This window comes from Mauremys mutica, chromosome 12 (genome assembly GCF_020497125.1).
Source record: "Mauremys mutica isolate MM-2020 ecotype Southern chromosome 12, ASM2049712v1, whole genome shotgun sequence".
In the NCBI taxonomy this organism is placed as follows: Eukaryota; Metazoa; Chordata; order Testudines; family Geoemydidae; genus Mauremys; species Mauremys mutica.
In genome coordinates, this window is record NC_059083.1 from 50,113,155 (window position 1) to 50,128,289 (window position 15,135).

The following is a 15,135-nucleotide window of genomic DNA, read 5'->3' on the forward strand; positions in this document are numbered from 1 at the left end:
CATCGACTCCGGAACTCCACCACCATGAACGGCAGTGGCGGAGTTGATGGGGGAGCCGCAGACTTCGATCCCGCGCCGTGGGGATGGGTAAGTAGTTCGAACTAAGGTAGTTCGACTTCAGCTACGCTATTCGCGTTGCTGAAGTTGCATACCTTAGTTCGACCCCGCCCCCCCCCCAGTGTAGACCAGGCCTAAGGGTGAAATGTTTGCTCAGGTGTTGGGCACTGAGGCAGAGCGCTTGGCTGCACAGTTTGAACAGCCAGATGCTAGGGCTGTCAGAGGAGCCCAGAGGGCTGCTATTAACATCAGAGAGGCTTCGAGGATCCACTTTGACAATGAGGGGCCGTAACACGTCTGCTTTGGAGTTGCTTCCCTCTTGCATTCATGTACAATTTTGGGGCCCTAGATCCATGCAACACAATGCTTTAGGAACCTGTTCCCGAGAGTGAATTGATTGCTATACACTTTTGTAGAACATAGAATAAAAATGCTGTGCCATTAAATACCTTAGCCTTTATTTATTGTTAAAAAGGGTAAAACCTCACAACTGTGTAAGCTACTGTGTAAAATTAAGCTAACACATTTCCTTATTATTACTTACTAATTCTAATTGAGTTGGATTGCTTGCCTTCTTGATCTATCTCCGGCATGCACACAGAACAGATAGACAAAGAACAGACAAAACAAAGCCTTTTCACCCTCCCCAGATTTGAAAATATCTTGTCCCCTTATTTGTCCTAGAGGTCACTCGCAGCTGCAACTGAACAGACTCCTCTCCCCATATACTGATCAGATCCAACAACTCAGCGGTCATCCAAGTGGGAGCACATTTGGTGTGATAGCCAGTCATGCTCATCTGGGAGGCCAGCAAACAGGAAATGAGATTTAAAATTCCTGGGTCTTACAAGGGGGAGTCCCCTGCTAACCTCTGTGCTTAGGGTGACCTATCTATAAGATGGGGATAATAATATATTTTCATGACACTATCGGGGTGTGGTGAGTTGCTGTGAGGATTGATCAGTTGATATTTGTCCAGGTTGAGTAACTGAACCAGGTGAAATTTTAACTCTGTGGGGAAAAAAACAATACATGTGTGGGTATATCAAGAGTAACCCATGAAGTCAGCCAGCCAGCCAGATACCTAGATAGTGATTTCAGTGAAGTAACAGAGTTACACCAGCTGAGGATCTAGCCCAATGGGGTCACAGCAAAAATAAATCCACTGAAGTCTATGGTCTAAAGTTCGATATTTGAATAACTTTGTGTATGGCTAGATTTTTCTCACTCACCCCATGTGTACAATTATAGTGGGTGTAGGTATCCTCTCACTCATCCCAATGTAAATCAGGAGTAATCCCTTTGCACTCAGTGGTACTGATTCTCCTGGGGCTCATCTTGGTGTTAATCAGGAGTGACTCCACTGAAGTCAATGGACCATATTCTCCTCTCACTCATCCAGGTGTAAATGAGTAGCAACACCATGAGCTTTGATTCTCCTCAACACTACAGTGTGAATTAGGAGTAACTAATGAAACCAGTGGACCCAAATTTATTCTCACTTATGCTGGTGCAAAATCAAGAGGAAATCAAGTGAAAGAACTTCAGTTACATTGAACAAGAACAAGACGTTAACCCCCCTGCCCACCTCCCCAAAAATAACTGATGTGTGAACTTCAAAGAATTCCTACATTCTGGAATCAAAATGTTACATTTCAATTTTTTGACCCAAAACTGAATGTTTCGTGTAGATTTGGGCTGGATTGACATAGATCTCTGTATCTGTCAGAGTCGCCGCAGTATCCCATGGGAACTGCAGTTCCAAATCTCATGTTTTCTTTCTGCTCCATGGGCCTTCCTCTCTGGACAGACTACATCTCCCATGATGCACAGTGGTTTCTCCCTGTGGCTGAAGTGCTGCAGTGGATCATGGGGCATGTGTGGAGAGGGAAGTCCATAACTTTACCCTTTGTTCAATGCTCAATAGATGTGGCCCGGTTCTCTGGTCACTCACACTTTTGTAAACCAGGAGTAACTCCACTGAAGTCAATAGGGATGATTCTCCTCTCATTCACCGCAGGGTAAATCAGGAATAATTTCATTGGCATCACTGGGGATGATTCTCCTCTCACTCAACTGATTGTAAATCAGGCATAACTCCTCTAGAGTCATAAGAACGGCCATACTGGGTCAGACCAATGGTCCATCTAGACCAATAACCTGTCTTCCAAAAGTGGCCAATGTCAGGCACTTAGAGAGAATGAACAGAAGAGGACAATCATTGAGTGATCCAACCCCTGTTATCCACTCTCAGCTTCTGGCAGTCAGAGGTTTAGGAACACACAGAGCATGGGGTTGTGGCCCTGACCATCTTTGTTAATAGCCATTGGTAAACCTACACTCTATGACCTTATCTAATTACTTTTTGAATCCAGTTATATTTTGGTCTTCACAACATCCTCTAGCAATGAGTTCCACAGGTTGACTGTGGGTTGTGTGAAGTACTTCCTTATGTTTGTTTTAAACCTGCTGCCTATTAATTTCATTGGGTGACCCCTGGTTTTTTGTTATATGAAGGGGTGAATAACACTTCCCTATTCACTTTCTCCGTACCATTCGTGATTTTATACACCTCTATCATATCCCAACTTAGTTATCTCTTTTCTAAGCTGAACAACCCAAGTCTTTTTAATCACTTCTCATATGGAAGCTGTTCCCTAATCATTTTTGTTGCTCTTCTCTGCACACTTTCCAATTATATATATTTCAGATGAGACAACAAAAACTGCAAATAGTATTCAAGTTTTGGGTATACCATGGATTTATATACTGGCTTTATGATATTTTCTGTTTTATTATCTATCCCTGTCCTAATTATTCCCAACAATCTGTTAGCTTTTTTGACTGCTGCTTCACATTAAGCAGATGTTTTCAGAAATTTATCCGCAATGACTCCAAGATCTGTTTGAAGTGGTAACAGATAATTTAGACTCTACTATGTTTTATATATAGCTCGGATTATTATTTTTGATATGTATTACTTTTCACTTATCAACATTGAATTTCATCTGCCATTGTATTGACCATTCACCCAGTTTTGTGAGATCCCTTTGTAACTCTTCACAGTCATCTTTGGACTTCACTATCTTGCATAATTTTATATTGTCTGTAATCTTTGCCACTTCACTGTTTTCCACTTTTTTAGATCATATATGAATATATTGAACAGCGCTGGTCCCAGTACAGATCCTCGGAGACCCTGCTATCTACCTCTCTCCACTGTGAAAATTGACCATTTATTCCTTCCCTTTATTTCCTGTCTTTTAACCAGTTACTGATCCATGAGATGACCTTCCCTCTTATCCCATGAATGCTTACTTTGCTTAAGAGCCTTGGCTGAGGAACCTTGCCAAAGGCTTTCTGGCAGTCGAAGTATACTATGTCCACTGGATCACCCTTGTTCACATGCTTGTTGACCCCTCAGAGAATTCTAATCGGTTAGTGAGCCATGATTTCCCTTTACAAAAGCCGTGTTTGCTTCCCCAACATATCATGTTCATCTATGTGTCTGATGATTCTATAATCTATGTGTGAGATGTTGGTCCAATAAAAGATATTACCTAACCCACCTTTTTTCTCTAATATCCTGGGACTGACATGCTACAACAACATTGCTTACATCTGATGTTTCTGTTTTTTTCTATAGTTTCAACCAATTTGCCTGGTACTGACATTAGGCTTACTGTCTGTAATTGCCAGGATCGCTGCTGGAGACTTTTATAAAATTTGGCATTACATTTGCTACCCTCCAGTCATCTGGTACAGAGGCTGATTTAAGGGATAGGTTACATACCATAGTTAGAAGTTCTGAAATTTCATATCTGAGTTCCTTCAGAACTCTTGAATGAATACCATCTGGTCCTGGTGACTTATTACTGGTTAATGTATTGATTTGTTCCAAAACCTCCTCTATTAACACCTCAATCTGTAATAGTTCCTCAGATTTGTCATTAAAATGAATGGCTCAAGTGTAGGAATCTCCCTCACATCATCTGCAGTGAAGACAGATGTAAAGAATTCATTTAGTTTCTCTGTAATTCTCTTCTCTTCCTTAAATGCTCCTTTATCACATTGATTGCCCCAATCGTTGTTTGGCAGGCTTCTTGTTTCTGTTGTACTTCACAAAAATTGCTCTTTGTTTTTGTGTCTTTAGCTAGTTGCTCTTCATATTTTTTTCTTGGCCTGCTTTATTATACTTTTACACATGACTTGCCAGAGTTTATGCTCCTTTCTGTCTTCCTCAGTAAGGTTTGACTTCCAATTTTTAAAGGATGCCTTTTTGCCTCTAATCACTTCTTTTACTCTGCTGTTTTAGCTATGGTGTTGGTTTTTTTGTGTGTGTACATTTAGTTTGAGCCTCTGTTACGTTTTTGACTAATCTCCATTCACTTTGCAGGGATTTTACCCTTGTGACTGTTCCTTTTAATATCCATTTAACTAGCTCCCTCGTGTTTTTTTGTAGTTGCCATTTTTTAAGTTAATTCTACTGTGATGGAATTTGTTGACATTTTCCCCCCTACAAGGCTATGCAATTGAATTACATTATTGTCACTGTTTCCAAGGGCTGATTCGCTTCTCACTCATCCATTAACATAATAGATCTGCTATTGATAATTAGTACTAAATTTCTCTTGTCTACCCACCTCTCTTTGACCTTGAGCTTTCTACCTCTCCCACATGCAAAACACCCCTAGACCATATTCACTTCAAACTTCCTATCTGTTCATTCAAACACATATAATCTGTTTCACAGTGGCACCATTCATGAGTAAGCCACTGAAATCAGCAAAAACAACAATGAGTCCTTGTGGCACCTTAGAGACTAACAGCACTAACGACAGTTGACAAGAAAGTGTGTTGGAAATGGACGACATCCACCTTGATTGCATTGGCTTCATTAGGACTACAAAAGTAATTTTCCCTCTCTTGATATTCACCCCTTCTTGTCAACTGTTGAGAATAAGCCACTTCCATCTTAATTGATTTGGCCTCATTAGCACTGACCACCCACTTGGTAAGGCAACTCCCATCTTTTCATGTGCTGCAATATATATACTGCTTACTGTATTTTTCACTCCATGCATCTAATGAAGTGGGTTCTAGCCCATGAAAGCTTATGCCCAAATAAATGTGTTAGTCTCTAAGGTGCCATAAGGACTCCTTGTTTTAGCTAATACAGACTAACACAGCTACCACTCTGAAACCACTGAAATCAGTGTATGTCCTCCAGGAGTTAGTCTGGCCTGATGTTTCTCTCATTGTCATTTCTGTGCATAGTTATGATAATATGAAAAATAAACAGAGCTCTGATTTTTGCCTCCTGTGAGCATCATACATCCCATGATGGGACCTCAGCGACCTTTCCCCAAAGGCCCTTTAAAGCACACATTGTATTAATAAATCTCCTTTCAGCAACCCAGGCAGTCTGCGCCGGTGAAGAATCAGGGAGGTTATGCATCTTCCAGCCCAGGTATGCTTCACGGACTCTATAGCTGAATAACTTATGTGTTTGTTCCCACAGCCACTCAGTGAAAGACGCACAAGCATATCTCTCTGATTTTCAGATTGGCTGTCATCAGCTTCTTTACATATTACCATAAAGCTGGAGAACAGATGGTGTGTGTGTGTGGATGTGTGAGATGAGGGTATGTGATCAGTGACTTACAGTGTATCTGTTTGTGTCTGACTGAGCAAGAAGGGGTCTCTGTGGGCCAGTAAGTTTTTGAGGTTTATTGATTCCTAGATTCCAAGGTCAGAAGGGGCCATGGTGATCATTTAGTCTCACCTCTTGTGGAACAAAAGTATGCATCAACTCTCAGAAATTCACTTCATTTACACTGACATAAATATGGAATGAATGAATCCCCATTCTCTTTTTGAGCTTGTGATTTTCTCATTCTGTCCAATGACTTTATCTTATTTCTATACAGTTCTAATTCCTATTTAAACTCCTTCTGCTTCTCTTGTTAATTGGCTAGATGCTGCTGCTAATTAATCTGATTTGGCATAATTTTTGAACAGTCACTGCATTAATATAAGAGCTTATCTATCTATCTGCTTACCTAGATAATTGTCTGCCTAAATGCATGTGATGGTCTATCTTTCTTGCACTTTCCTCAGAAGCAGTTGTTACTGGCTGCTGTTGGAGAAAGGATATTGGGTTAGATTGATTACTGGTCTGATCCAATATGGCAATTCCTCTGTCTCTATATTCCTATCACTTTCTGCCTATCTCTCTATCATTCCTTCTTCTCTCTCTCTCTCTCTGTGTCCATCCCCTTTCTGGCTGAGGTTTTCAAATCTCCCCAAAGTATTGGAGGTCCAATTCCCAATTAAAATTCATGGTATTTGGACATCTACATCTTTTTTTGTGGCTTTGAATATATCTCTAGGCTTTAATACTATGCAGAGCATCACCATAATACCTAGTGATTTAATTAAATTATACAATTAGATAGACGGATTCCAAGCAGTCATCTGACGCTCATCACCTTTTAGGAAGGGCTGAGCAACAGAACTGGTTGAAAAAAGTTCCATCAAAACATTTTTTAGTGAACAAGAGGAAACATCCCCTCTTCTCTGAAATGTTGTCCAAATGTGTCCTTGTTTTTCCAAGCAGCTCTAGTTAGCACCTTGCATGACTGGATCATCTAGTCAAAATTGCTCTTTAAATAGGTCAAACTTTGCATTTTGGGTGAATATAATGAGGATACTAGCTACTATTATGGCATGTGAGAGTGAGTTCTATTCCACACTCTATCTCTCTGTCTATCTGTTTGCAGTGGTGTTATAGTCATGTTGGTCCCAAGATATGAGAGAGATGAGTTGGGTGAGGCAATATCTTTTATTGGACCAACTTGTGTTGATGGCAGGTACAAGTTTTCAAGCTTCACAGAGCTCTTCTTCAGGTATGGGTAAGGAAAGCAGAGTGTCTGAGCTAAATACAAGTTTGGACAGATTTTTAAGTGTAAGGGGTTCACAAATGCTATAGGAGACCACTTAAATTTGAGTTAGCAATTAAGGATTAGCAGGCAGAAGGATGTATTACAAATTGTTATAATAAGCCATAAAACCAGTGTTTCTGTGGTGTCCATGTTTTTTAGTGTCCACCAGAGTTATGAATTTAAGTTCCGAGGCTCTCCTTTTTAAGGTGTAGTGCAGGTTGTTGTTTTTTTAAGGGTGAGGACTGACAGCTCAGAAATGGAGTGCTTGTTTTGTGAAAAGTGTTCACTCATGGGTTTTATCCTTTATCATTTCTCTCTGTGAGTTCATTCAAGAGCATTCTGATTCTTTGGCTCACCCATATAGTTGTTGTTTGGACATTTGATGCACTGGATGAAGTACACCACATGTTGTGATAAGTGTGTATAGGACCCATGAATCTTGAAAGATGTGTTGTGGGGAATATTGATCATCGTAGCAGTGGGGATAGATTTTCAAGTTTTGCATCTGTTGTTCTGGCAGGGTCTGGTGCTGCTTTAAGTTGGTGTGTCTTGGTCTGTGGTGAACTTGCTTCTGATGATGAGCTTGATAAAGTTGAGGGGGGGTTGTTTGAAGGCCGTAACAGCCTAACTCTCAACTGCCCACTTCATTTTAAGTGGTTTCCCAAAACATGTGTTTACCCCTTATGCTTAACAATCTGTCTCAACTTCTCTTTACCTCAGACACTCTACTTTCCTTCCCCACACCCGAAGAAGAGCTCTGTGAAGCTTGAAAGCTTGAAGCTTCCACCAACACAAGTTGGTCCATTAAAAGATATTACCTCACCTACCTAGTCTCTGTCTGTCTGTCTCTAATCATATCTTCATCGCTCATCAAAATGGTATGTGTGAGGTGTAAAGATATTATAAAGTTAAGCAAAGAGATTCCATGAGGTCAGTTTTTAATCTTTTTAAAAGTTTTCTTTCTCCCTCTCTCTGCAGAGTAGCTTCAGGAAGGACATGGCCAATCAAACTACTGTGAGTGAATTCTTTCTCATGGGAGTCTCCAGGAATCGGAAGCTGCAGATTTTACACTTTATGGTCTTTCTGGCAATTTACCTAGCTGCTTTCATGGGGAATCTTCTCATCATCACAACCATAAGTCTTGACCACCACCTACACACTCCCATGTACTTCTTCCTGAAAAACCTATCCTTCTTGGATATTTGTTTCATTTCAGTCACCATCCCCAAGTCCTTCATCAACTCCCTCATGAACAGCCAGGTTATTTCTTTCCAAGGATGTGTAGTTCAATTGTTTTTATTTCTTTCATTCATAGAGACAGAGCTTTTATTCCTCACCATTATGGCTTATGACCGTTACATTGCCATCTGCAACCCTCTGAATTATACAGTAATTGTGAACAAGACAGCATGCCGCAAGCTAGCATGTGGCTCATGGCTGGGTGGTGGTGTCTATTCTGCTTTGAACACTGCTAGCACATTTTCACTACCCTTCTGTGGGTCCCTTATCAACCAGTTCTTTTGCGATATTCCCCCATTACTGAAATTGTCTTGCTCCCATCCTAACATCAGTGAGACTGTCCTGATTGCATTTGGTGTATGTGTAGCTTTATGCTGCTTTGCTTTCATAACCGTATCTTATATTCACATTTTCTCTACTGTGCTAAAAATCCCTTCGGTGGAGGGGCGTCACAAAGCTTTCTCCACCTGCCTGCCTCACCTCATAGTTGTCACGTTATTCCTTGGTACCGGCATCTTTTCATACATGATGCCAACTTCTGACTCTGCATTCGAACAGTACCTAGTGGCTGTGTTTTATTCTGTGGTGCCCCCGCTGATTAATCCCATCATCTATAGCTTGAGAAACCAGGAGATAAAAATGGCTCTTGGAAGAGTTTTAAGGAAGATTCTCCTTCAGAAGAAAGCAATGAACACCCCTTTCTGAGGACATTTTATTCTGCCAGGCAGGCAGTGTGGCCTAGTAGCCAGAACACTGGTATGGGAGTCAGCAAACCTGGGTTCTATCCCTGGCTCTACTGGTGGCTGACCCTGTGCCTCTGTTTCCCCACCTTTAAAATGGGAATAATGATACTGACCTTTTCCACAAAGTGTTTTGAAAACCATCAGTGAAAAATGCTGCATAAGAGCAAGGTCTTATTATTATCATCCATCCTCCCAGTTTCTGTTTCTCTCCTGGCTTTCTTTTAATGTTATGGATAAGACATCAGAACTCTGTAAACTCCCCAGTGGGAAAAATGTAATAGGGATGAGAACAAACAATAAACACCACAAAAGGATGGGAAATGGTAAAGCTCTAAACGGCCTCCAGCAGAAGTGGAGACCATTGCATTGCATAAATGCAACTGGAACCACCAGAGTGGTGAATTTGTGCCTATCAATGTATGAAATGCTTCACCCGATACTTGCAAACTCTGGGGGATGCAGCTTTCATCGGTATGGCTGACTTGTTCTCTGTGCACTGTAGCTTCACATGCAGATAAATCCTCATTCCCAGCTACAGACCTCTTCTGCTGAGTAGGGTGAAGGCTGTTAAGGAGACACATACACACACACACACGCACACACACACATGCACTGGGATCTCTAATGCAGCCTCTACTTTTGTCCTTAATGTTAAAATAAAGGTTAACACTCTGTAATCGGATGCTCTTTCTGTATAATGTGGACCTACCGGCCTTTATTGAGGCAAATACTTATGTATTTACTCACGTCAATCCATGCTGCACTAAGCATTTTACCTGACCTGAGTAGAACAGTAAAACACCCTGGACCTGTGTAGGTATCTGTTTATTTAATGGGTCTCTCTTTTTCTAAGTATTCCTGTGCTCCTCATAACCCTCCTCACACACACCCATGTCCCCATAGTCTGGCTCACCACACCAGACTAGTTTGTGTCCCTGTTCCCCTATAGCTCCACTCACAACCCCATATTCTTCTATAATACGACTCATCACCCACATATCTCCCTAGAGTCCATATAATCATTCCTCATGCCCACTCACCTCTCATCTCCCCCCTGCCCTTATATCCTTCTCTACATAGCCCCACTCATTGCCTCTGAACCCCACAGTTCCCTCTGCCTCTCCATAGCCCCATTCCCTCCTATATCCCCACCCCTTTGCACCCATTGTCCCCCATGTTCCTTGCAGTTGTCGATCAGAGTTCTCATTCTGGAGCTTTAGGACATCTTTTAGCCACTGAGCGACTTGAAGATAAGGACCAAGACCTCAGCCTCAACTCACTATTCTATAGATAAGCAACACTGAGAGCATAGGGCAGGTTTGATGTGCTTGAGGTGCTCATTGTGGCTAAGGAGATGTGCTGCAGGAATATGAACTAGTTGGAGTTTCTTAAGATCCTCCATTGCTTCACCCACCAACTATTCATATTCCTCCCCAACTTCTGCATATATTTGCTTAACATACTGGCTGAAGATGTGTTTGTCCCCCTCTGGGAGCTGAAATACAAAGAAATTCGTGGTTTTGCTACAGCTTCTAAACTAGCAGACCTAGAGCAATGTTTTCAAAATTGCCCATGGGCCAGATTTTCAGTGGTGCCTAAAGATGCAGATAGGAACTTAGCAGGATTTTAAAAAGTGTCTAATCAAGTTAGGGCCCAGATTTATAAAGATATTTAGTCATCTAGCCCCAGATTTGAGAAGGTAATTAGGTATTGCTGTTTTCAGCAACTAATTGACGCAAGTAGTTTATATTGCCATCAGAAGTATAATTATGGTCACCCAGAATATCACACATGGAGAGAGGGCAGGTCCAGACTTTAGTGTGGTCATGGAAAGAATCAAATATGGCCACAGATATGTGTGGGTGGAATAAGATAAGGGTATAGAAGATCTGAATATTTGTCCTGGAACTTGGGTGTGCTGGCTCCCTGAGACAGCGTAGACTGAACTTGCCTTCTGATGTGCTCCACTGACCGATTTCTTCTATCTTTGTTTTCCTTGAGTGTTAAGAGTATGTTAGTATGCCACCAATCCTGACGGTCATTTCGCTATTTCTGTGTTTTTATTGTCTGATTACACGGCTCTACAGCCAAAATGCTTCTGAAATAAATGTAGTCAAACTTTACTAATTCTGGGTCACTGAGAAAGAAAATGATGCTTAAAATTGTTGATTGGCTCTAGTTTTCAAGTTATGCTATTGGGTCAGTATATACGACCCTTGACTTGGGAATAGCGGAGGATAAGTGAGTTATAAAGGGAAGGGATCTCAATTTAAACCAGAAATGACTAAAATACATCTTTGACTGGATCTATGAATAAATCTATGACTGGGTTTGGACAGTACTTGCTTTTTAGGCAAAACAATGAATGATGCAATCTGAAGCTGGTATTGCGTCATACATGATATGAATTGCATCATGTTATTCCTAGAAGTCATGGATGATGCAATCATAACGAAGCTTACATCACTCTGCTGAACAAATTGCCCTATATCAGCTCTAGAAATCATACAGTGTCGTGCTCTCTTATTTGTCAGTGTTTGATTTTGCAAAGGGACACATTTCTGTTTAGCCAAAGTGAGCAGAGATGCCTTGTACTTGTGTGAACAGTGCAGATAACTTCTGCTATGTTTGTGGTGAAATGACTTTTGCATCACAAAAGCGCAGTATAACCACTATGGTTAAGAAAGCCTATCACCTTTATTTTGGCTGCAAAATTGGAGATCAGGACAAGAGGTGGGCAACTTTTGAGGTGCATAAACTATGACCAACATCAGTGGCAGCTTTGTGGCGATTTGAAGGTAGTTGCTCTCTTGCTTGGTCTGCAGACTGGATACACAAAGTACTGCTGTTTTCTCTGTGAATGGGATAGTCGTGCAAGAGATTCCCACTACATCAAGAAAGATTGGCCACTGCGACAGTCATTGGAGCCTGGGAGGAAAAGTGTTCAGCATCCACCACTTGTTGAATCAAGGAAGATTTTGTTACCACCCTTACACATCAAGCTGGGTCTGATGAAGAACTTTGTCAAGGCCATTGACAAAACACAAGCAGCTTTCAAGTACCTCCGTGGAAAATTTCCAAGGTTAAGTGAAGCTAAGATAAAGGAAGATGTCTTTGTTGGTCTTCAGATTCGTGAACTTCTTCGAGATGATGCATTTGACCATGCACTGCGTGGCAAGGAAAAGACGGCATGGAAAGCCTTCCAGTTAGTGGCAATAAATTTTCTCAGAAACAAGAAGGCAGACAACTACAGGTTGTTGGTGGAAAATCTCCTCAAGGCATACAAAAGCCTTGGTTGCAACATGTCACTAAAGATACATTTTTTGCACTTTCATCTAGATTTTTTTCCACCGAACTGCGGAGCAGTGAGCGACGAGCACGGCGAGCAATTTCACCAGGACATTGCAACAATGGAGAAACGCTATCAGGGCAAATGGAACCCATCAATGCTTGCAGACTATTGCTGGACAGTGACAAGAGATGCTCCATTTAATGAATACAAGAGACAAGCCAAGAAGTGCCAAGTAGACACTGAATAGGACTAAACTATGTACATAATAGTTTTTTGCCTTTTGTTTCATAATAAATTTTATTTATATAACCCTTTTGCTGATTTTTAAACTGTTACATAAACAGGACAGGTGAAATATTATCATGTAAAGCAACCATAAACACATGAAAAGACCTAGGTTTTCAATTTATGATTAAAACTCTTCTATCTACACAATATATATAGACATAAAATGTAAAAACTTAAATATCTTAGAAACAGTAGCCAATCAGTTGTTTTAATTGTCATATTTGAATTTAGCACATCAAAATACATAATAAATATCACATTTTATCTCTGAAGCAGACGAATTCTAAAAAATTGTAGACCAGTGTTACATTAATCTGGCTCTTGAGTAAATCTCTTATCTCTATCTGTGGGTCTTATCAGTCCCATACTCAACAACAGTTATCTGTGTAGCCACCTAAGGGAAGAACCTGTGACAATAAATAAATTCTAGAGTTACAATAATCGGTCAGGCTACAATGGTCTGCAGTTTACTGGAGTTCTGTTAATGGTAACACTGGCAACACAGTTGAAGACAATAAGCTAGATCCTCAGGTATTGCAAATCATTGAAGTTGGTCCAATAAAAGATATTATTCCACCCACCTTGTCTCTCTAATATCCTGGGACTGACACGGATACAACAACACTGCAAACAGCCCTCGGTCAGTTTCCAGGATTGTGTCTTCCTCCTGCTTCTCCGACTTTAATCATCGTCACCCCCTCACTGGGAAATGGGATAATCCAGTGGTTAGAACAGTGACTTGGGAGACCCTGGATCAGTTCTTTGCTCTGGCACAGAGTTTCTAGCCAAGTCAGTTATGGTGAGATTTTAAAAGATATTTAGGCACCTAAAGAAGTTAATAGTCACCTGATCAGGTTTTCAGAAGAGCCCAAGAAATCAATGGAAGGTGACTAAGTACTTTTGTCAAGTATCAGAGGGGTAGCCGTGTTAGTCTGGTTCTGTAGAAGCAGCAAAGAATCCTGTGGCACCTTATAGACTAACAGACGTTTTGCAGCATGAGCTTTCGTGGCTGAATACCCACTTCTTTGGATGCAAGCAGTGGAAATTTCCAGGGGCAGGTGTATATATAAGCAAGCAAGAAGCAAGCTAGAGATAACGAGGTTAGATCAATCAGGGAGGATGAGGCCCTGTTCCAGCAGCTGAGGTGTGAAAACCAAGGGAGGAGAAACTGGTTCTGTAATTGGCAAGCCATTCACAGTCTTTGTTTAGTCCTGAGCTGATGGTGTTAAATTTGCAGATGAACTGGAGCTCAGCAGTTTCTCTTTGAAGTCTGGTCCTAAAGTTTTTTTGCTGTAGGATGGCCACCTTAAAATCTGCTATTGTGTGGCCAGGGAGGTTGAAGTGTTCTCCTACAGGTTTTTGTATATTGCCATTCCTAATGTCTGATTTGTGTCCATTTATCCTTTTCCTTAGAGACTGTCCAGTTTGGCCGATGTACATAGCAGAGGGGCATTGCTGGCATATGATGGCATATATTACATTGGTGGACGTGCAGGTGAATGAACCGGTGATGGTGTGGCTGATCTGGTTAGGTCCTGTGATGGTGTTGCTGGTGTAGATATGTGGGCAGAGTTGGCATCGAGGTTTGTTGCATGGGTTGGTTCCTGAGCTAGAGTTACTATGGTGCGGTGTGCAGTTGCTGGTGAGAATATGCTTCAGGTTGGCAGGTTGTCTGTAGGTGAGGACTGGCCTGCCACCCAAGGCCTGTGAAAGTGTGGGATCATTGTCCAGGATGGGTTGTAGATCCCTGATGATGCGTTGGAGGGGTTTGAGCTGGGGACTGTATGTGATGGCCAGTGGAGTCCTGTTGGTTTCTTTCTTGGGTTTGTCTTGCAGTAGGACGCTTCTGGGTACACATCTGGCTCTGTTGATCTGTTTCCTTATTTCCTCGTGTGGGTACTGTAGTCTTGAGAATGCTTGGTGGAGATTGTCTAGGTGTTGGTCTCTGTCTGCGGGATTAGAGCAGATACGGTTGTACCTCAGTGCTTGCTTAGACAATGGATCTTGTGGTGTGCCCGGGATGGAAGCTGGAGGCATGAAGGTAGGCATAGCGGTCGGTAGGTTTTCGGTATAGGGTGGTGTTAATGTGACCACCACTTATTTGCACCGTGGTGTCTAGGAAGTGGACCTCCCATGTAGATAGGTCCAGGCTGAGGTTGATGGAGGGGTGGAAGCTGTTGAAATCATGGTGGAATTTTTCCAGAGTCTCCTTCCCATGGGTCCAGATGATGAAGATGTCATCAATGTAGCTTAGGTAGAGAAGGGGCGTGAGTTGACGGGAGCTGAGGAAGCGTTGTTCCAGGTCGGCCATAAAAATATTGACATATTGTGGGGCCATGCGGGTGCCCATAGTGGTGCCACTGATCTGGAGATATATATTGTCATTAAATTTGAAATAGTTGTGTGTGAGGATAAAGGCACAGAGCTCAGCAACCAGTTGTGCTGTGGCATCATCAGGAATACTGTTCCTGACAGCTTATATTCCATCAGTGTGTGGGATGTTTGTGTAGAGAGCCTCTACATCCATGGTGGCTAGGATGGTGTTTTCTGGAAGGTCACCAATGCATTGTAG

General features: G+C 41.7%; 1 protein-coding gene across 1 annotated transcript; it reads left to right on the top strand.

Moving 5' to 3' along the window:
* Positions 1 to 7,997: 7,997 nt before the first annotated feature.
* LOC123346888 (olfactory receptor 14A16-like) lies at positions 7,998 to 8,945 on the top strand. Its single transcript, XM_044984332.1, has one exon. It carries the CDS (start codon positions 7,998 to 8,000, stop codon positions 8,943 to 8,945), a length of 948 nt encoding a protein of 315 aa, XP_044840267.1.
* The last annotated feature ends 6,190 nt before the right edge of the window (positions 8,946 to 15,135 follow it).

Bases quoted from the DNA above. Each gene is read 5' to 3' on its own strand.
- LOC123346888 (XM_044984332.1), top strand. From the start codon at position 7,998: ATGGCCAATCAAACTACTGTGAGTGAATTCTTTCTCATGGGAGTCTCC.